At 40.2% G+C, this 22,633-nt stretch overlaps 1 protein-coding gene across 1 annotated transcript in view; it reads right to left on the bottom strand.

Moving 5' to 3' along the window:
* LOC123750242 (uncharacterized) overlaps nucleotides 1-19,191 on the bottom strand; it is a 446,055-nt gene extending 426,864 nt beyond the window's left edge. The window contains exons 1-2 of the mRNA XM_069336171.1: nucleotides 18,963-19,191; nucleotides 5,577-5,646 (exon numbers count right to left, since the gene is read on the bottom strand). Coding sequence (XP_069192272.1) covers nucleotides 5,577-5,582 — 6 coding nt within the window. The 5' untranslated portion in view covers nucleotides 5,583-5,646; nucleotides 18,963-19,191. The remainder of the gene's footprint in view (nucleotides 1-5,576; nucleotides 5,647-18,962) is intronic.
* Between the last annotated feature and the right edge of the window lie 3,442 nt (nucleotides 19,192-22,633).

Below are 22,633 nucleotides of genomic sequence, written 5' to 3'. Positions count from 1 at the left end.
ACGTCATCATGGCTGGTCGCCCGTACCAGAAACTCCCAGAAGCAAGTGTGCAGGCCATTCAAGCATTGTGAGTTGCCACAAATATATTTTTAATTATTTGTTCTATGTATTTTCAATGCGGTTTTATTAGTTTTTTTATTGTATATGATGCATATTTTTGTTATTTACAATATGTATACAACAGAACGTTCATAATGTTCCATGGAACTGTGATACTGTGTGTCAGTAATGTATCCACAATGTTTATTGTTGCAATATTACTTGCTAAAAATTCACTAAGATTACAATATGTATAGTTTCACACACTATTTACACACTAACACACTGTATTACACAATCAGTACTTCAGAAGTGAGTAATAATCAATGAAGTAGTCCATGGTACAAAGCGCGACTTCGCTCTCGTTGCACCAGGTACAGATAGATTTTCGCTGTTTCTTTGTTCTGTGTGCTTGCAAATAACGCACTCACGTACACCCTTGGCTTTAGTACTTGTAAGTGGTATGTAGCCAAGCTCGTAATGCATAAGGTAGTCTTGAAAATATCGCTTTGTAAGGTCCCTGACTGGAAGATTCAGTCATTTACAGCAAGTGTCAGTCAATCTAGAAGAGATTCAGCCATTCTGGAAGAGATTCAGCTAATCTTGAAAATATCTATGGAAAACACCACCATGGAAACCGCTAACACTGTTCATCTATGCTACTTGTATCAGATGCATCATCACTGAACCCAGAAAACGATTCATCTATGTATCCCTTATATAAATTGGAGATGGCATAGGTGGGCATGGGTGGCGTTCACAGCTACAACTGGATACGCTCGCTGTATCATCCTAATAGGTGTGGTATAACTTGCATCCGACCTTTGTGTTAGGTCCTTATTGCGCCTAGCTTCATCAATATCATGACCTTTATGTTCTTTAAGCTATAAGGTCTGAATTTCACCGACAGAGAGCGATCTTTCAACACTGCGTCGGACAGGTGTTTGGGAGCCAGAGGCGTGTGCACCACCCCATGGTTACTCACTCAATACTAACCCAGCGAGCAGCCCTAGGACATTCTGGGAATTTTTTTCAAAGAAAGCTGCCTCTCACTGGTCCTCCCCTCCCAAGAGTTCATTTTGTATCCAACCTACCGCGAGCGTGTTTTGACCGTGTACAAAAAAAAAACTTTTGTCGGTGGGGACAGTTATTGGCGAAAAGCATTTGTCGTTTGGCACAGAGCAGTGGTTAAGGTGTTATGCGCACCCCTTGATCGAGCGAAATTAGGCGCTAATGCATTTCAGAGGGTTAATACACTCAACAAAACTGGTTAATAATACCATGACTAATACAATCAACATCACTGGGTAATGCCAATATGATGAATACACTCACCATCACTGGGTAATGAAAACACCAAGAATAACCCTTGTGTGGCTCCGGGCTATTTAGCATTTGTCACCCACAGGCGCATACCAAAAAAAAAAAAAAAAATTTTTCTTCCCAACCTGTTAAGTCGTGTTCCCTGACCATGAGAACAAAAAATTCAATTGAACTTACCGACGACGTAATTGAGCCGACAAGATGGGAGATGACGTCACACCATGCATGATCGCTCATGCACGGTGTGTCCCAGAGGCGTCGCGCGAGGTCTTCAAGCAGCCAGAGTTGCCACGAATTTATTTTCGCGGCATTATTTACAGTGTTTAGGCCTATTTTATTAGCAATATTAGTCACAATTGTGTTGCACATAATGTTACATCACAGTCATTGTCAATAAATGTTACATACATCGAGTATACACATGTGCACACAAATGTTTTCCATTATGCCATTATATTATGTATCACAATGTTCATTATTATATGTACACACAAGCATGCACTATGTACAGGCTTTTGCACTATTATTGCACATTTAGAATTCTTAGAGAGAGTGGTAGTCGTTGAAGCAGTCGACAGCACACAATGGAACTGCACACGCTTCACACCATGTTTGCACCACTTTACGTTTCTGTACTCTCCTTTTTGTTGTTTTACATACTAGGCATTCATGTTGGCCTATTGCACGCTTTCCAGCTGGTGGCAAATGTTTTAGTCTGTGTTGCTGAAAGGCCTCCATGTGAGCAAGCCTGGGTGTTACAGCATGCTGCAACACTGGGTTCATGATTGGTCTTTGCATGCCAGGGACATCTTTACCAAGCTTTGCTAATAACTGTGTTGCAAGTGTAAAAGCAAACGCACGGAAACTAGGTTTACGTCCAGTTTTCACCAGATACATATTATAGCAGTTCAACATGCTCATGTCAACATGATGGAAAAAATCTTTTTTCGTCCATTTCAATGTTTTCCGCACACACTCGATAGTGCCAACCATCATGTTAGCCTTATCAATCAAACGCATGTTGATATTACAGTATAGTCAAGAACACAATCTGGCTTATATACTGGTTCTTTCGTTACACAGTTCACCTTGCCACTGTTCAACATTGTACCCTCATGAATGGTTGTCAGCATGTTCACTTCTCTCTTGTCTTTCCACCGAACCGAGAGTATTTGATCACATTTCTGTAACTGGCACTCACCAACTGAGAGTCTACCGTCAAACACTGGCATTTCCCTCCTTCGTGCCTTTACTGTGCCAACCAATCCAGTTCTATTTTCAACCAAAAACTTAGTTAGCAATGGACTTGTATAGTAATTATCTGTGTGTAAGATGTGGCCCTTGTTCATCCATGGTGCCATCAGTGACTTCACCACACTACCAGAGAAACCATGTTCGTCGTTACCGGGAATGTCTACATCACTAGCTGAATACAGAATCATGTGTAACACATATCCTGTTTCAGTCACACAGTACAAAGAATTTCAATCCAAATCTGTTTTGTTTGGAGGGAATATACTGCTTGAATGAAACATATCCTTTGAAAAGCACAAAGGATTCGTCAATCACCAGCTTCTGTGCTGGTACGTAAAAATCTCTGAACTTATCAATCACTTCATTCATATAGTGCATCACTCGCCAAAGTCTATCATCCTCTGTCCGGTCCTCATTACTTGCAAAATGCAGACACCTGAGGAGTATCTGAAACCTATCTCGGGATATATATTTCCCTAAGAAAGGTGTTGAAATAGTCAGATCTTTGCTCCAGTAATCTGTGATAGCGTGTTTGATACAGTGCTTCATCAACATACATATTGCTAAAACACATACATTTCACCTACATTGGTGGTTTTCCAATGTTGCAATCATGAAAATTCTGTTATCTCTCTTCTAATGAGATGAGCCGCATGAAGGTTCGTTTGGTGTACAATATATTCCATGAGCGGCTCATCATAGAATGCTGTAAAATAAAATAGGATATGAGTGTAAAATTCACTCATATCCTCTCCATTATCAGGAAAAAGCTCGGTAATCCCATCTTTATTGTCAAAGGCAGGAATTCGAGGAATAAAACCAACACCATCACTCCACACTAGTACACCTGGTGTCCTGCGAGACGCAACAGGGGCACGACGGCGAGGAAGTGATGTACACAGCGGACCAGGAGCTGAAGCCTGTTTACGCACAGTACGGCCGCTACGTGCACATAAGGTGGAAGCACGTGAACATCACCACACTACACAGTACCCCATAAAAGGTTGATGCATAAGCTGGAGAAACAGGCAGGAGTAACTGGTAGCGCGCTCCAGTGGATAAGGGAGTACCTAAACAATAGAAAGCAGAGAGTTACAGTGAGGGGTGAGACCTCAGACTGGCGTGAAGTCACCAGTGGAGTCCCACAGGGCTCTGTACTTGGACCTATCCTGTTTCTGATATACGTAAATGATCTCCCAGAGGGTATAGACTCATTCCTCTCAATGTTTGCTGACGACGCCAAAATTATGAGAAGGATTAAGACAGAGGAGGACAGTTTGAGGCTTCAAGAAGACCTGGACAAGCTGCAGGAATGGTCGAACAAATGGCTGTTAGAGTTTAACCCAAGCAAATGTAATGTAATGAAGATAGGGGTAGGAAGCAGGAAACCAGATACAAGGTACCATTTGGGAGATGAAATACTTCAAGAGTCAGAGAGAAAGACCTGGGGGGTGATATCACACCAGACCTGTCCCCTGAAGCTCATATCAAGAGGATAACATCAGCAGCATATGCCAGGTTGGCTAACATAAGAACGGCCTTTAGAAACTTGTGTAAGGAATCTTTCAGAACATTATATACCGCATATGTCAGACCAATCCTGGAGTATGCGGCTCCAGCATGGAGTCCATATCTAGTCAAGCATAAGACTAAAATGGAAAAGGTTCAAAGGTTTGCCACCAGACTAGTACCCGAGCTGAGAGGTATTAGCTACGAGGAGAGACTACGGGAATTAAACCTCACTTCGTTGGAAGACAGAAGAGTTAGGGGGGACATGGTCACCACATTCAAGATTCTCAAGGGAATCGACAGGGTTGATAAAGACAGGCTGTTTAACACAAGGGGCACACGCACTAGGGGACACAGGTGGAAACTGAGTGCCCAAATGAGCCACAGATATATTAGAAAGAACTTTTTTAGTGTCAGAGTGGTTGACAAATGGAATGCATTAGGAAGTGATATGGTGGAGGCTGACTCCATACACAGTTTCAAGTGTAGATATGATAGAGCCCAATAGGCTCAGGAACCTGTACACCTGTTGATTGACAGTTGAGAGGCGGGACCAAAGAGCCAGAGCTCATCCCCCGCAAGCACAACTAGGTGAGTACACTACCCGAGAACATCACCATCACTACACTACTCTTGGTGCCTCGGCGGCGTGTTCCATGCGGCGGCGCTTGGCTGGGCGAGACACTGCTGACGTAACAAATTCTTGCCCAGTAACACCACTGGAACTGGCACCAGGCTCGGTAACACTATGTTCTGATTCCACTTCACTAAAACCAGAAAAAGAGTCACCTTCCTCTGACTTGTTACCGAAAATATCCTCAGACTCTAAATAATCACATGAACTGTGTGGTCGAGGGTGAATTGGAGTAGACACTGGGCTAAGTGGTATGGGTGAGCATACAGTATAGGCCTCGCCATGGGAGGCGGCTGTATCTCATTTTCACTGTCAGTGCTACTATCATCGGTCAATTGTGTGTAGTCTTTATCAATATCAGTTATCAAAATTACTTTCCTCACCATCAGAAAATAATTCACTGGTTATTTGCTCTTGGACGAGTGATTGCGTGGTGCGCGCCCGATAAGCGTTCGGCCGTGCGCTCGACATGGTGGCTGCTGGGTAACTGATGCCTCCCACGCGATGGTAGCGTGAGCTGGATTTTTTTTTACAAAATGGTGTCTGTTTACTATAACCCCTAAGCAGCGTATGGGAGTCCCCTCTACCCGCGGGCCTTTCAAATCTTGCGCGGTACTCCAATGCATCATATGATGTGGAGCACAAGTTACTGCAAGTCACTTAACCCATCATATGATGTGTTGCGCACTTAAAGGGTTAATACGCTCAGCATCACTAGTTAATGGCAACATAATAAATATACTTACCATCACTAGTTAATAACAATATGATACACACACACACACTGGTAGTACAGTAAGAATAAAACTGTCCTTACCATCATTAATGGGCAGAAGTTGTGTCTGCTATCGTCCTTGGGAGCCGAGCAGAGATGGAAGCAGTATTACCTATTAGGCAAAATAAAACAAATTTAAGGTTTCTATGACTAAATTTTTCCCACCAAAACATAGTACATTTTTAGAAAAATTTAATAATATTTTTTAGGTATTGTACTTTGAGCAAAAGTAAGGAGGGTGGGCAGGAGTAAGGAGGGTGGGCAGGAGTATGGAGGGTGGGCAGGAGTAAGGAGGGTGGGCAGGAGTAAGGAGGGTGGGCAGGAGTATGGAGGGTGGGCAGGAGTAAGGAGGGTGGGCAGGAGTAAGGAGGGTGGGCAGGAGTATGGAGGGTGGGCAGGAGTAAGGAGGGTGGGCAGGAGTAAGGAGGGTGGGCAGGAGTATGGAGGGTGGGCAGGAGTATGGAGGGTGGACAGGAGTATGGAGGGTGGGCAGAAGTAAGAAAGGTGGGCAGGAATAAGGCGGGTGGGCAGGAGTAAGGAGGGTGGGCAGGAGTATGGAGGGTGGGTAGGAGTAAGGAGGGTGGACAGGAGTATGGAGGGTGGGCAGGAGTAAGGAGGGTGGGCAGGAGTAAGGAGGGTGGGCAGGAGTATGGAGGATGGGCAGGAGTAAGGAGGGTGGGCAGGAGTAAGGAGGGTGGGCAGGAGTAAGGAGGGTGGGCAGGAGTAAGGAGGATGGGCAGGAGTATGGAGGGAGGGCAGGAGTAAGGAGGGTGGGCAGGAGTAAGGAGGGTGGACAGGAGTATGGAGGGTGGGCAGGAGTAAGGAGGGTGGGGCAGGAAAAGGGAAGGGGTATGGGCGGGTTCTCGGTTGCCTCCCCTCCCTCTCTAACAGCCTACGTAATACAAACCACATGCATTAACCCTAAAGCTGCTACAGCCTGGGCTGTAAAAGCTGGGGCTGGGCAAAAAATATTTGAATTATGTGAAAATTAATATTAAATGTTAGACAAATCTCCAACTTATTGGCATAAGCGTCATGCAAGTTTCATCCTAATATTTTCAAAAATGTATTTTAGACAATTTTTTTTAAAAAGGAGAACATTTTGTTGATAAGGAGAACAGCTCCTATTAACTGGAACTGAGGGATAATGCAGTAATAAAGAGATGCAAGCACTTGTACAATGTACAAAGAAGAAGAATAGTAGCAAGAAGTGTCCACAAAGTGGATATGCAGCTGGTGCCTGTACTGTATAGCATTGCTGAGTGATGCATCATAATACCAATAATAATGAGTATGTTATCATGCTCTATTTTGTTAAATATCATAAAAATGTATTGCCTAATGTTAATATCTGTTACTGTCACCAATATCCAAAAAATATATATATTTTTTATCTCCCTTGTTTATTATCTCATTTTGATGTAACCTCTACATCCTGGAGAGTGCATACCCATCCCTAACTATGTCAAGATAGAATGAAATTGGTCACCCAATAAATCAGTCACAACTGGCAGAACTTGGGACTTTGAATTTCTTTTGACTGAGTTTTTCACAGATTTCAAATTCTATTTTCTTTGTCTCTTTAGGCGGTTTTTGATGATCAGGGCTTTATCACTTTTATAAAGTACAGTGGCACCTCGATTAACGAGCGGCTGTATCTAAGATCATTTCGAGTAACGAGTGAGCCACTCACAGCAAATTTGTCTCTATTGACGAGCTTCACCTCTATTAACGAGCAAAACCACATGGTGCTTCCTAGCGTCTCGCGGGTTCTCACAAATTCTCGGACGCCTCCGACGCCAGTGTTGTTGTTGTATCGCGCATGACAAGCATCCCTCTGCATTTATTTGTGCTTTTCTTTCAGTATTTTGTGGTTTTGTGAAAACAATTTGTAACGCAAGATGTCGCCAAAGAAGCTGCTTGTTAAAGATAGTCTTGTCAAGAGGAAGAAACACACAATTACTATGGATTTGAAGAAGGAAATTATAGCAAAGCATGAGCGTGGTGTCTGTGTGACTGATCTCACAATGGAGTATGGCAGATCCTCATCAACAATTTGCACCATTAGTAAGGGGGTAGGAGGTAAGGGAGGATGCTGCCTCTTTCAGTGAGATCAGGGAAGTGTTGGGAATGTTTGAAAAGGTGACCGCATTCTTGGAAAAGCTGCCCTGATAAAGCAGTGACAACCTTGTGTGTGAACATGTTTAATGACAATTTGCCGACTCGTTTTAGGAACATCCTAAAACAAAGACAAGAGCAATTGTCAATAGATACGTTCTTTGGAAAAGTAGAGAAAAGAAGAGCCAGTGATAGTGATCCACAATCCGGTCCCAGTGGGGAGAAATTCCCGAGAGAGCCCCCCTGATTCAGAGGTGGATTCTCCTGCCACACCTATAACCCCTCTCCTCCTTCCCACCTCCCCATCGTCTCATTCAAGCAAGCAACGACTCTTCATAAGGTAAACATGAAAATAGTACAACAAAACATTCATAAATACATGTGCAGTATTATATTTACATTATAAAATGTCATACAAGTATGGATATTTTTGTGAGTGGAACGGATTAAATTTATTTCCTTTATTTTATATGGGGAAATTTGTTTCTAAAGACGAGTTTCCAAATAACGAGCTCGGTGCCAGAAAGGATTAAACTCGTTAATCGAGGTGCCACTATATATATTTTTATCCCCTAAATCATTATAATTTTTCCTATACAGTATTTAGTTTTTTTTTTTTTTTGGGGTGGGGGGTATTTTTTCTTGACATCATTCCAACACATATTGACCTACAACTTTCACATATTTGAGTACGAATGCCAAACAACGTTTATTAAAACATATAAGTAAATTAATGAATTAGAACTACCTTATTCATTATCGATAAATTTAACTTCAATTATCTCTAAAACTTTGAGTCAGCTTCAAAAAATTCAGTTTCTGACCGATTCTCACGATTTTTACAAATATTGTGCACAGTTGTCTGTTCTACAATCCTATTAGAATGGATTTTTCACAAACCCTGAACATTTGTAGCTATCAATTTTTTTTCTAAATTTGGCGCATAATTCAAATGCCACATTGATGATATTTTTTACAGTAAACTAAACTGAAAACATATATTCTAAATCTATGAAAATGAAGATCATATACTATTCTGAGAGCATAATAACACCAAATGAACAATTAGTGATAGTTTATATTTTTGCAGCTTATCTCAATATCTGAAGTTTTCAATATTCAATTTTATAATTATTTTTTATTTTCTTACTTTACAAGTTACGTTTATGATCATTTAGACAAAGTTGCAGGATTTGCTAGTATGCACAAAAACTTGGAAAGCATTAGAGCAAATTTGAGAAATTGAACTTTGCCATCAGGTCCTGTTGTATATGTATGCCATGCACAGCTTAAGGGTTAATACAGAACTGTACTGTATAAAATGCATAAAACTTCAAACTAACAATATTTCTCTAATTATAACAATAATAATATTTTAAATAAAACAACTTGTAACAGTCAATATGTACATTAAATTTTGAGTATGCCTATAAAATAAGCACAGGTCATGTCAACGCATTGGGCCTGGATGAGATGGCTGGCACCATGTGCTTCTCCTCTTCCTGTGGTAAAAACGTCGGGCTCGCGCGTGAAGGATTTTGTGATAAATTTGAACAATTTTTACTGTTTGAACTCATTTAATCTATCAAGATGTCTCAGAGCAGCATTCATGGTATTGAAGGTATAAAATAAAAGAGAAAACATTTGTCAATTGATCAGACAGTTGACTTAACAGAGAAAGCAGAGCGTGGATACTCTGTCACTCGACTCGCCCAAGAATTCAACATTGGTAAAGCTACAATTTGTGATATAAAAAAGCAGAAGGATAATATTAAGAAATTCTTTGCTCAAACTGATGCAATAGGCAACAGGAAAAATTGAGGCCTGCTAAGTATACGGATTTGGACTCGTCTGTATTTAAATGGTTTACACAGCATGGTGTGAAAGGAATTGCTGTTTCAGTTGATTCTATTAGAAATGCAGCTGAAAGACTTGCTGTAAAGTTAAACATTGACAATTTCAAGGCTAGCACTGAATGGGTATGTCAATTTAAAGAAAGGTATGGCATCATTAACAAGAAAATTTGTGGCGAGGCATTAAGTGCAGATGTTGGAAGTGCTAATGCATATAAGCATAAACTTTCTCAGCACATTATATCTAATAATCTAAGCTGGTTTTAAGTGTACAATGCAGATGTAACAGGCTTTAACTGGAAATGCCTTCAAAGAAACACTTTGACCTTCAGGCTTGAGAAGAGTATTCCTAGTTGCAAGGTAAAGAAGGAAAGAATTTCAGCATTATTGTGCTGTAACGCAGATGGCAGTCACCGAACAAAGTGCGCAATTGTTGGGAAATCTGCCAACCTCAGAGCATTGAAAAACTGCATGAACAGATTACCTGTCATCTACTACAACACAAAAAATGCCTGGTTCACACAGATTATTTTTGAGGATTGGTTCCAGAATCATTTTTGTAAAGAAGTAAAAAAGCAGCAGATCAATATGTGTAGAATTCATCCTGCTGAGGTAAAGGCAATGTTGTTGACTGACAATGCCCCAGCTCACCCCATTGCTAAATTAACATCGCCTGATGGCAAAATAACATGTATGGCTTTACCACCAAACACTACATCTGTAATACAGCCCATGGATTAGGGGTTATCTATGCTCTCAAAGGCTTTATAAAAGAGCTATGAATTCAGATATTTTGGAAGTTCTGCTCTCTGAGGAAGACGAGATGCCTAATAAGGATACGAAGTTTAGTAGAACACTAGAAAATTTCAAGAAATATTCAATTAAAGATGCAATTTACAACTAGGCCAAGGAATGGAGCGAGTTGAAGGTCACCACATAAAAGAATGCATGGAATAAAATTCTGAGTCCGGTACCTGGTTAGAATAAAGACGAAGATGACTATGATTTTGAGTGCTTTGATAATGCGATTTTTGAGACATTCAGAGATGAAGGTGAGGAAGATTTGCAACTTTCTGATGTGACTGAGTGGTTAGATAATGATGCTGATGATCCAGGTTATATTGAATTAACTGATACTGAGATTATCCAGTGTGTTACTGGTAATAATGATGAGGATGTGAAAGAGGAAGATGATAGTGTGTTACCTATTCCATATGCTGCATCATTGCAAAAGGTTAATGATCTGCTTGATTTGGTTGATGTAACTGATAATGAAGAGCTGACAGATTATTACCAGCACCTAAAGGACATGAAAGATATTATAATGAAGCTCACAACAAAGAAACAAACTAAGATTCAAAAGTTTTTGGTACGGTTTCACAGTAGGCCTACAGGACCAGCACCCAGCACTAGCAAGGACTCATGATCCGAGGATGCCCAGGCAATTGGACCAGCACTAGCAAGGACTCGCCTCCTGAGAATGTCCAGGCAACTGGACCAGCACCCAGCACTAGCAAGGACTCACCTGCTGAGGATGCCCAGGCAACTGGACCAGCACCCAGCACTAGCAAGAACACACCTTCTAAGGATGTACAGGCCACTGGACCAGCACTAGCAAGGACACACCTTCTAAGGATGTCCAGGCCACTGGACCAGCACCCAGCACTAGCAAGGACTCACCTTCCGAGGATACCCAGGCAACTGGACCAGCACCCAGCACTAGCAAGGACTCACAGGCAACTGGACCAGCACCCATCACAAGCAAGGACTCACCTTCCGAGGATGCCCAGGCAACTAGACCAGCACCCAGCACTAGCAAGGACTCACCTTCCGAGGATGCCCAGGCAACTGGACCATCACCCAGCACAAGCAAGGACTCACCTTCCGAGGATGCCCAGGCAACTGGACCAGCACCCAGCACTAGCAAGGACTCACCTTGCGTGCGTGAGGGCCAGAGACCAAACGACACAAAAATGGAATCAATACAGGAAGAGGCCGAACCCCCAAACATACCAGCAATACAAAGATGCGAGAAACAACTACACGGCAGTGAGGAGAGAGGCAGAAAGAAATTTTGAAAAAGGGATTGCAGACAAATGCAAAACAGAACCAGGTCTGTTCTATAAATTCATAAACAACAAATTGCAGGTAAAGGATAATATTCAGAGGTTGAAAATGGGAAATAGATTCACGGAAAATGAAAAGGAAATGTGTGAAACATTAAACAAAAAGTTCCAAAGTGTGTTTGTACAAAATGAAATCTTCAGGGAACCAGATACAATAAGAATTCCAGAGAACAACATAGAGCACATAGAGGTGTCCAGAGAAGAAGTGGAAAAAATGCTCAAGGAGCTAAATAAGAACAAAGCAGTTGGTCCAGATGGAGTTTCACAATGGGTTCTGAGAGAATGTGCACCTGAGCTCAGCATTCCTCTTCAACTGATTTTTCAGGCATCCCTGTATACAGGAGTTGTAGCTGATATGTGGAAAAAGGCTAACATAGTTCCAATCGACAAAAGTGGAAGCAGAGAAGACCCCCTTAATTATAGACCGGTATCATTAACAAGTGTAATAGTCAAAATATTGGAAAAAAATAACTAAAACTAAATGGGTAGAACACCTGGAGAGAAATGATATAATATCAGACAGACAGTATGGTTTTCGATCTGGAAGATCCTGTGTATCGAATTTACTCATTTTCTATGATCGAGCACCAGAGATATTACAGGAAAGAGATGGTTGGGTTGACTGCATCTATCTGGACCTAAAAAAGGCTTTCGACAGAGTTCCACATAAGAGGTTGTTCTGGAAACTGGAAAATATTGGAGGAGTGACAGGTATGCTTCTAACATGGATGAAAAATTTTCTGACTATAGAAAAATGAGGGCTGTGATCAGAGGCAATGTATCGGACTGGAGAAATGTCACAAGTGGAGTACCACAGGGTTCAGTTCTTGCACCAGTGATGTTTATTGTCTACATAAATGATCTACCAGTTGGTATACAGAATTATATGAACATGTTTGCTGATGATGCTAAGATAATAGGAAGGATAAGAAACTTAGATGATTGTCATGCCCTTCAAGAAGACCTGGACAAAAGTACATGGAGTGCCACTTGGCAAATGGAATTTAATGTTAATAAATGCCATGTTATGGAATGTGGAATAGGAGAACATAGATCCCACACAACCTATATATTATGTGAGAAATCTTTAAAGAATTCTGATAAAGAAAGAGATCTAGGAGTGGTTCTAGATAGAAAACTATCACCTGAGGACCACAAAGAATATTGTGCGAGGAGTCTATGCTACGCTTTCTAACTTCAGAATTGCTGTTAAATACATGGATGGCGATATACTAAAGAAATTGTTCACGACTTTTGTTAGGCCAAAGCTAGAATATGCAGCAGTTGTGTGGTGCCCATATCTTAAGAAGCACATCAACAAACTGGAAAAGGTGCAAAGACATGCTACTAAGTGGCTCCCAGAACTGAAGGGCAAGAGCTACGAGGAGAGGATAGAGGCATTAAATATGCCAAAACTAGAAGACAGAAGAAAAAGAGGTGATATGATCACTACATACAAAATAGTAACAGGAATTGATAAAATCGATAGGGAAGATTTCTTGAGACCTGGAACGTTAAGAACAAGAGGTCATAGATATAAACTAGCTAAACACAGATGCCGAAGAAATATAAGAAAATTCACTTTCGCAAACAGAGTGGTAGACGGTTGGAACAAGTTAGGGGAGAAGGTGGTGGAGGCCAAGACCGTCAGTAGTTTCAAAGCGTTATATGACAAAGAGTGCTGGGAAGACGGGACACCACGAGCGTAGCTCTCATCCTGTAACTACACTTAGGTAATTATCTGCTGAGGATACCCAGGCCACTAGACCAGCACCCAGCACTAGCCATAACTTACCTGGGAGTACCAATTGAGCTGTACAGCACAGTTCTAATGACATTAAATGTACAAAGTGTAGTTTATGATATAAGTGTACTGCAGTAGTGTGATTCTAGTGGTCTGTACTTTATGTACAGACCGTAGTGTATAATGTACATTTGTTAGAAAAGTTACTGTTCTTTAAACAATTTATATTCATACGTGTGGCACTCTCAGGATATTAAGGCTAACAAAGTTTGCACTACAAAACTCAACTGGTAGGGTAAGTACAGTACTGTAACGTGCAATATCAATTTATTTCATTGCAATTCAAATTCTTGGTTATTTAAATTTTTCAAAAGGCAAATGTGTACTGGCATATGTATTATTAATTTTTTTTTTTTTTGGGGGGGGGGAGGGGGATGCTGGGGCCGGATTGATGGAATGAATTCCACGCTGAAATGAATCGGCTACGCCCCCATATAGTTCGTTCAAGCGAGGGCACACTGTATTACTCATATAATTTCTACATTTACTGTCTACATTTAATGTCATTTAATTATACGCATTTCTTTGATAAAGTGTTTACTCGTGTCCTTTATGATCTTGGTTATTTGTAAGTGCTGGCCTCATTAACCTTAAATTATAGTATGTTTATGTTACTCTATGTTCTGATATGTTCCGAGAAAATGTCATGAGGAGCAGTTCTAAAATACACCTTGTATTTCCATTCAGTAATTAATGTAAATAAACTACTGTACTGTTGCTAGAACTACTGACTCCATAATGTAATAATCTATGCCAGTACTCTGACTATACTCTGTACCTGTAAAGTAAGGCTGTAAAGTACCTGTACATATTTTTTGTCAATTTTACTGTAAATTATCTACTTAAAATTATCTGTTAGTTTAAGGACTTCCCCGAAACTCTATGCGTGCTAATGGCTTTACAGGAATGTAAAATCAACTTCATTTCTATGTTCTCTCTTAACCCCCAATGTACCTTCTTGTATATAAATAAATAATTAAATGCTTGTCATCCTTATGAATCACCTTTGTATTAATTTTTTATTTTCTTTGAACATTCTCATTTTGTTAACTTACTTCTCTTATAGTATTAAGTGTTTTACCCCGTCACAACATTAATTTAAAAATTTCTATATTACTATTAATTTTGCCCGAAACGCTTTGCGTAATAGTGGCTTCATTAGTACAGTATGTGTAACTGCTGTCCCTTCAATTGAACAATACTCTTATTACACATAGAAATCACAATAGTGTTATCTTGAGATCTTGAGATGATTTCGGGGCTTTTAGTGTCCCCGCGGCCCGGTCCTCGACCAGGCCTCCACCCCCAGGAAGCAGCCCGTGACAGCTGACTAACTCTCAGGTACCTATTTACTGCTAGGTAACAGGGGCATTCAGGGTGAAAGAAACTTTGCCCATTTGTTTCTGCCTCGTGCGGGAATCGAACCCGCACCACAGAATTACGAGTCCTTCGCGCTATCCACCAGGTTACGAGGCCCCCTAATTAATAAAAGCAGAATTAAGCAGAATTAATAAAATGATAACAGATACATTGCAAGAAAGAAAAAAAATGAGATGAGAGAGATTAGTAGGAATATTAAAGCACATTGGTATATTAAAGTTCAGATTGATTGCATTGACAGCTTGATTGGTAATTTAAACAAAGATTAATAGGCACCATACAGCAAATTGAAAGCACATATAAGAAGACAGCAATGATCACAATGGTAAAGTTGTTTGGACCAGGTACATGGAGATTGGGTAGCACTAGATACAGTGCAATTTTAAAGCAACAAAGTAGAAAACTATGAAGATGAAATGAAGTACTTTTTAAGTTTTGTTTTTGAATGATGCACAAGCTGGACATCTTTTCAATTCATTAGGAGTGAGTTCCATACACTAGGTCCCTTTATTTGCAAAGATTGTTTGCACAGATTAAGTTTGACTCTGGGGATATCAAAGATATACTTATTTCTGGTGTGGTGATAATGGGTCCTATTACATCTGTCCAGGGAGAGTTTCAGAACATGATTTGCATTTAAGAACAGGGTTTTGTAAATGTAGTTGACACAAGAGAATGTGTGGAGTGAGATTATGTTTAGCATGTTTAGGGAGTTAAACAAGGGGGCTGAGTGTTGTCTAAAAACAGAATTTGTTATTATTCTGATAGCAGATTTTTGCTGGGGGATGATGGACCTGAGGTGGTTTGCAGTGGTTGAACCCCATGCACAGATACCATAATTAAGATAGGGATAGATTAGTGTATAATATAGTGAGATGAGGGCAGACTTAGATACATAGTATCTGATTTTGGAGAGTATACCAACTGTTTTAGAGACTTTCTTAGTTATGTGTTGAATGTAGGTGCTGAAGTCGAGTCTCTTATCTAGGAATAGGCCAAGAAACTTTCCATAATTTTTATTACTAATGCTAACATTGTCTATCTGAGGCTGAATTGCATTTGTTGATTTGCTTCCAAATAAGATGTAGTAGGTCTTTTCTATGTTAAGTGTTAGTTTGTTGGTCGACATCCATAAGTGGACATTTTTTTAGTTCATTATTAACAGCATTATTTAGTGTATGTGTTTTGGGGTTAGAGTAGATGAGGGTAGTATCATCAGCAAACAATATAGGTTTCAGAATGTTGGTGACATTAAGCAGACCATTGATGTATATAAGAAATAGGAGAGGTCCCAAGATGCTGCCCTGTGGCACCCCAATGGTTATTGGTAGAGTGGGAGAGGTTATATCATTTATGGCTACACATTGGTGTCTATCACTAAGATAGGATTGGATCTAGTCCAGGGCATGACCTCGGATTCCATAATGATGCAGTTTATGTAAGAGGTAGTTGTGATTAACAGTATCAAAGGCCCTTCTCAGGTCAATGAAGAGTCCAATCGGAAACTCATTTTTGTCAAGGGCTGAGTAAATTATATCAAGGAGACTAATAATTGCGTCATTAGTACTCTTTTGGGAGCAGAAGCCAAACTGACAAGGGCCGAGTATGTCGAATTTTACAAGGTAAGAGTACAGCTGTTTGTGGATAATTTTTTCAAATATTTTTGATAGTACGGGTAGGTTTGATATTAACAAATTTGAAATAAGTTTGTTTGTTTCATTTCAAGTTTGAAATGAACAAATCCACAAGGGCCGTGATGAGCGTTCAAATCTACGTCCGAGAGTGTGTAATGAAGGAAGGGCGAAGAGGTAGAACAGCTTATTGACAGAGCTCAGGTGCATGGCAGAATTGTGTAAAAACCTAGTTTGTCTCGGAGAGACTGCAGGATCCGTGGTAGGTCAAGTTGATTTCTTGGTTGCAATTCTTATCCATGTCGTAGCTCAGTCGATTAACCACCATGCTGCACCGAGCTTATTGTGAAATTCCTTGTGCGCATGAAATAAAGTGTTCCCTAAAAATTCTTTTTTTTTTTGTAAAATGATAAATTTCCTTCCCAGAACATGTCTATGTAAAAATAAATACCAAATTCCACTTACTTTGGCTGTGGGGACGTGGACAAGGTGCGTTGTGATGTCATCAGGGGCTGGTCGCCCGTGCGTGACATGCCCAGACACGGTCGTGCGGGCGATTCAAGCACCAGATGTTGACACAAATATATTTTCAATTATCTGTTTTATGTATTTCCAATGATGTTTTATTTGTTTGTTTTTTTATCGTATATGATGCATATTTGTATCCTTTACAATATGTATACAGTAGAATGTTCATAATGTTCCATGAAACTGTGATACATGTGTCAGCAATGTGTCCACAATAAATGTTTATTGTCGCAATAATACTTGTTAAAAATTCACTAAAATTACAATATGTACAGTTTCACACACTACACAGTAACACACTGTATTACACACTCAGTACTTTGGTAGTGAGTAATAATCAACGAAGTAGTCCAGGATACACAGTGCGACTTCTCTCTCATTGCACCAGGTACAGATAGAATTTTGCTTCCTGTTTCTTTGTTCTGTGTGCTTGTAAATAACGCACTCATGTACACCCTTGGCATTAGTACCTGTAGGTGGTATGTAGCCAAGCATGTAAAACATAAGGTAGTCTTGCAAAGATTACAGGGAAAGATCAATTTGTAAGGTAGTCGCGAAAAGATCGCCTTGTAAGGTCCCACACAGGAAGAAATTCAGCCAGCCTCAAAGAGTGTCTGTCAGTCTGGAAGAGATTCAGCCAGCCTCAAAGAGTGTCCGTCAGTAAAGAAGAGATTCAGCTATTCTTGAAAATATCTATGGAAAACACCACCATGGAAGCTGCTAACACTGTTTATCTATGCTACTTGTATCAGATGCATCATCACTGAACACAGAAAACAATTCATCTATGTATCATCTAAATAAATTGGAGATAGCATAGGTGGGCAAGGGTGGCGCTCAGAGCTACAACTGGATACGCTCACTGTATTGTCCTCATAGGTGCTGGATCACTTGCATCTGACCTTTGTGTTAGGTTCTTATTGCGCCTAGCTTTACAAATATTATGACCCTTATATTCTTCAAATATTAAGGCTTGAATTTCACCAACAAAGCGTGATCTTTCAACTCCGCGTCGGACAGGTGTTTGGGAGCCAGAGGTGCGTGGGCCACTCATGGTTGCTCACTCAGTACTAACCCAGCCAGCAGCCCTAGGGCATAAGGGGAATTTTTTCCAAGATGGCTACCTCTCACTGGAGGTCCTAAGAGTCCATTTCGTACACAACCAAGCTCGCACACATTTAGAATGGGTACAAAAAAATCAAACCGAGTATTCTCGGTTGGCGCAGTTAAGTGGTTAAAGAGCGTCTGGGATCTTCTCGGATGTAGGTTCGAACCCTCGTCATGACCCCTTGTGGATTTATTCATTTATTACTCTTATGTTCTTTTGTTCTTTTTATTACACTCTTTTGAATAAATAATAATAATATTATTACTGTATTAATATTATTATTATTATTTACTCAGAAAATCACACTAACGTGATATACATCAATGAGAAAATTTACTCGGGTTGTGAGGCGATGCGAACCTGCAATGTTTGCATCACCTCACAGCCCCAGTGGATCGTTCATTGATGTATATTTCCTTAGTGCGATTTTCAGTGTAGTATCTGAAGTTGGGCGTACAGTGTTCAACTACAACACTTTACTCCTTCACCTGAGTGCTTGGAGGGGTCTTACGTAAAATTTGGACCGGCTTCAAGTCTTCCTGTGATATAAGGATATCACAGACTTCCTGTGACATCAGTAGAAATCTGATTGTAAGACTTTTAGGAAGTCAGTGGTGGTACAGTGGTAGAGTATGCGGCAGGCAATGCCTTGGTTGTGGGTTTGCGACACCACACAGTCCCAGGAGATTTTCTCGTTATTATTCTTATTCTTATTCTTCTTCTTATTATTATTATTATTCGATAGGCCAATGTCCACACCCCAACAAAGCCATAGGCCTACGTCTACATCCCAACAATGCCATAGGCCTATTTCCACACCCCAACAATTGCATGTTGGGGTGTAAGACAATGGTGGAGCAGAAAGTACTCAAGTACTTACGGAGGATGATGAGAGTGCGAGGAACAAGGTGGTCAGGTGGAGCCAGTGACTCCTTCCTTCAACAGTTTTGTCTCTCCCTCGTGGTATATCCTCAATGTCTTCAGTGGTGTGGCCTCACCACACACTTACACTGCCACAAGTGTCCTGAGAGTACTGTGGGAGGGACAATTTGGCGGGTATTGTGGTCACAGGTCTTTAAGACAAGCGAACTTCACGAGTCGTGGAGACGTCTATAGCAACCTTTGTTGTGATGACGTCACTCGCTCGCTCGCTTACCCGCCACCGTGCTCTTCCCATTTTCTTTGGTTACCGATCTTTGCCGACCTCTAATTAATTATTTATTTATTTATTTTATTTATTTATATACAAGAAGGTACATTGGGTTTGTGAGAATACATAGCATAGTATTTACAATCTTGTAAAGCCACTAGTATGCGCAGCGTTTCGGGCAGGTCCTTAATCTTAATCTAATCTAATTTTAAGTTCACCCCAACGATTAAGTTCATTAATTAAGTTCATTAATTAAGTTCATAATTAACCTGAGAGCCACTAATACTGGTGGCCTCAACGAGGACAGGAAGTTGGCGGCTTGTCAAAGGTCCTACCCATTTGCCTGGACGATCTTTTCTATCTGTATTTTAAAACCCAGTAGAGTTTTGGCGTTTACCTTACCTCCTCTTTGGCTGGTAGGCTGTTCCACGGGTTTACCACCATACGGGTGAAAAAGCCTCTCCTGTTTTCTGTCCTACATTGTGGCTTGTTGAGCTTGAACCCGTTGCTCCTCGTTCGTGTTACATCTGACCTTTTGAAGAAAGTGTCCGGGTCGACATCGTCCAAATTATTGAGTATTTTAAGTGTTTCGATGAGCTCCGCCCTGTCATGCCTGGTTTGCTGTGTTGTTTGGCCAGTGGCCCTTAACCCTTCCTGATACGAGAGATGACTAAGCTCTGGTATGATTTTTGTTGCCCGGTGTTGCATCTTCTCCAGAGCAGCTTTCTGAAGATAAGGTCTCAATGCCTGTATGCAATAATCCAGGTGGGGGCGCACCAGAGACTTATACAATTGAAGGACTACTTTAATTTACTTGAAAGTAAAGGCACGCTTGATTATTCCCAAGGTTTGGTTCGCTTTTTTTACTGCCGCTCCCACTTGTTGTGCAACTTTTAGTGAATGATGGATTCTGATTCCAATGTCGCATTCTTCATCTATCTGTTGTAAGGTAGTGCTGGCAATTTGGTAGTTGTGACGTGGAATGTTATGCCCTACAGGCAAGGTCTTGCATTTATCGACATTAAAGAGCATTTGCCAGTCATCTGACCATTGGTGGAGTTCATGTAGATCTCTTTGTAAGGTCTCAATATCACTTTCACTTCCTTCTTTATCATAGATCTTAGTGTCATCTGCAAATGTGTCATCTGGCCAACATTCCATCTCCCAGGATGAACAGGACCAGCAAAAGCTGCTTGACTATGTTATTGTGTCGTCCCAAAATATTCCTGTGGAACGTGAAGGTGAAAAGTGTATTGAAATAGTTCATGCTCTCATAAAAGACGAATTGCGTGTCACTCTAAATAAAACCGACATTATTGCTGCCTACAGAGTAGGCAAAAAGAATCCATCAGGTCTAACCCAGCGAAAAATTCGCCTCAAGCTAGCTTCCCAGTCCATAAAATCGCAACTTGTCCGGACAGCTGCATCCTAACGAAAGGGAATCTACATCAACGAGTGCTTGACTAGAAAAAAGACAGCAACTCCTCACCGCCTGCGTCAAATCCGTAAACAAAACCCAGATGCGATTCATCAGTGATTCGTTAGAGATGGCGTGATTAAAGTGAGAAAGATCTCAGTAGGTAAAATGTTTACAATTGCTAATGAGGATAACCTCAACACTTTCCTCTCCCAATGTGGTTTGTCTCACCTTATTATCCCTCTCATTGAGTCAACATAATTAACCCCCTTGTCACCTAGTGCAGGCTACGTATCCTAAGTCTCTTTGTTACACTTTTTTAAAGTAAATTTTAATTTAATGTATATTAGTCATTTATTGGACTTAATTAATTGAGTGCATTAATATATCTTTAGTTCTTATTAATTATAGGATCAAAACTAAACTATTTATAGTTAATAATCATTAGATTAAACTTGCCTATGTTTATTATTCAACTTTTTTCTTTGCTTTCATTTATTACCTAGGTTGCCTAGCCTCGCCATGCTCCCTTACTCCATTGTACCCCTGGCTTTGGCTGTGTCTCAAAATGCAAATTATTACTTACAGTGTACCTGAGAGTACTTGTACGCAATCTACTTCATTTTCTTTTTGTTCATTTTGTGTTTATCTTGTATAGGTCTTGTTTATATTTTAATTCCCCCCCCCCCCCCTTTTATATCAAAATTTTGTTTTGTAATTGCCATTCTTGCCTTGTTTTCCTGCAACCAGCCTTCTTATGCAAACAAGTATAGACCCAGAACTAAACCTCTTATCCACTATCTTTGACAATCATCACTTTAATGATCAAAATTGCAAATATTTTACAGCACATGATGTAAACAATGTATTAACACATAATCACAATATCTCTGTAATTAACTTGAATGTAAGATCACTTAGCAAACACTTCGATGATGTTAGTGCCTTGATTGAAACTATTGACAACAAATTCTCTTTTATTATACTTACTGAAACGTGGTTAAAAGAGGATACTACTCAACTCTTTAATATGCCTAACTACTCAGCAATTCACAACTGTCGACCAATTCAGAGAGGTGGTGGTACTGCTCTTTACTACCACCAAGAACTAACATGCTTAAAAGTAATTAGAACTAGAGACTACTGTGGGGAGTATATCTCTGCTAGTTTCAGAGTCAAGGGTGCTGAGTCTGTCCTGTCTGTGGGAGCAGTCTATAGAATTCCTAACACTGATGTGTCCGAATTCAACTCTAACCTTAGAAATCTAATACTAGATAACAGACTGAACAAAAACCATCTAATTATCGCAGGGGACTTTAATATTGACCTCTGCGAACCTGAGCATCCTACTGCTGCCAGCTTCCTCAACTGTATGAATTCCTGCTTCCTCATACCCTTAATCACTAGACCTACTAGAACCTAGCAGTGCAATCTTTTCTTCAAAAAACTCTCAACCTTTATAACACCCACTGTCCTATGCTAACGAAACAAGTCACAACTAAAAGGCTAAATAATCCTTAACTTACAAAGGGGATACTTAAATCCATTAAGACTGAATAATAGCTAGGAAGACTGACTCTGGAAAAACTTATGTCATAACCACTGAAGCACACCTCACTTCTTTCCTGGATGACTGTGGGATATCAGCTGAATAACCAGAACATAATTTGTAGTCTCACATACTACCAAAGTGTACTTAAGCTCTGCCTTTCCTTTCCAAAGGTGTTTATTTTTATTTTTATTTTAATTTTTACTTTATTTTTTGTTTGTCATCTTTGCCTGTTTTATACTCTTAATTATTTGTTCTTAGTTAATCCCCCTGTCACTAAACCTAGGGCTTTTTATTACCCTGTTAATTAACCATTACTAAGCTAATTATCTTCAAGATCATTTTTTTTATGATTATTATTTTTCTTATTATTTTTTATTTTACATTTATATTGTCAGTCTCTACTGATTTTTTGTGTTTTATTTTATGTAACTT

This window comes from Procambarus clarkii, chromosome 35 (assembly GCF_040958095.1).
Source record: "Procambarus clarkii isolate CNS0578487 chromosome 35, FALCON_Pclarkii_2.0, whole genome shotgun sequence".
Lineage (NCBI taxonomy): Eukaryota > Metazoa > Arthropoda > Malacostraca > Decapoda > Cambaridae > Procambarus > Procambarus clarkii.
This window is presented reverse-complemented; position numbering and strand designations above follow the sequence as displayed.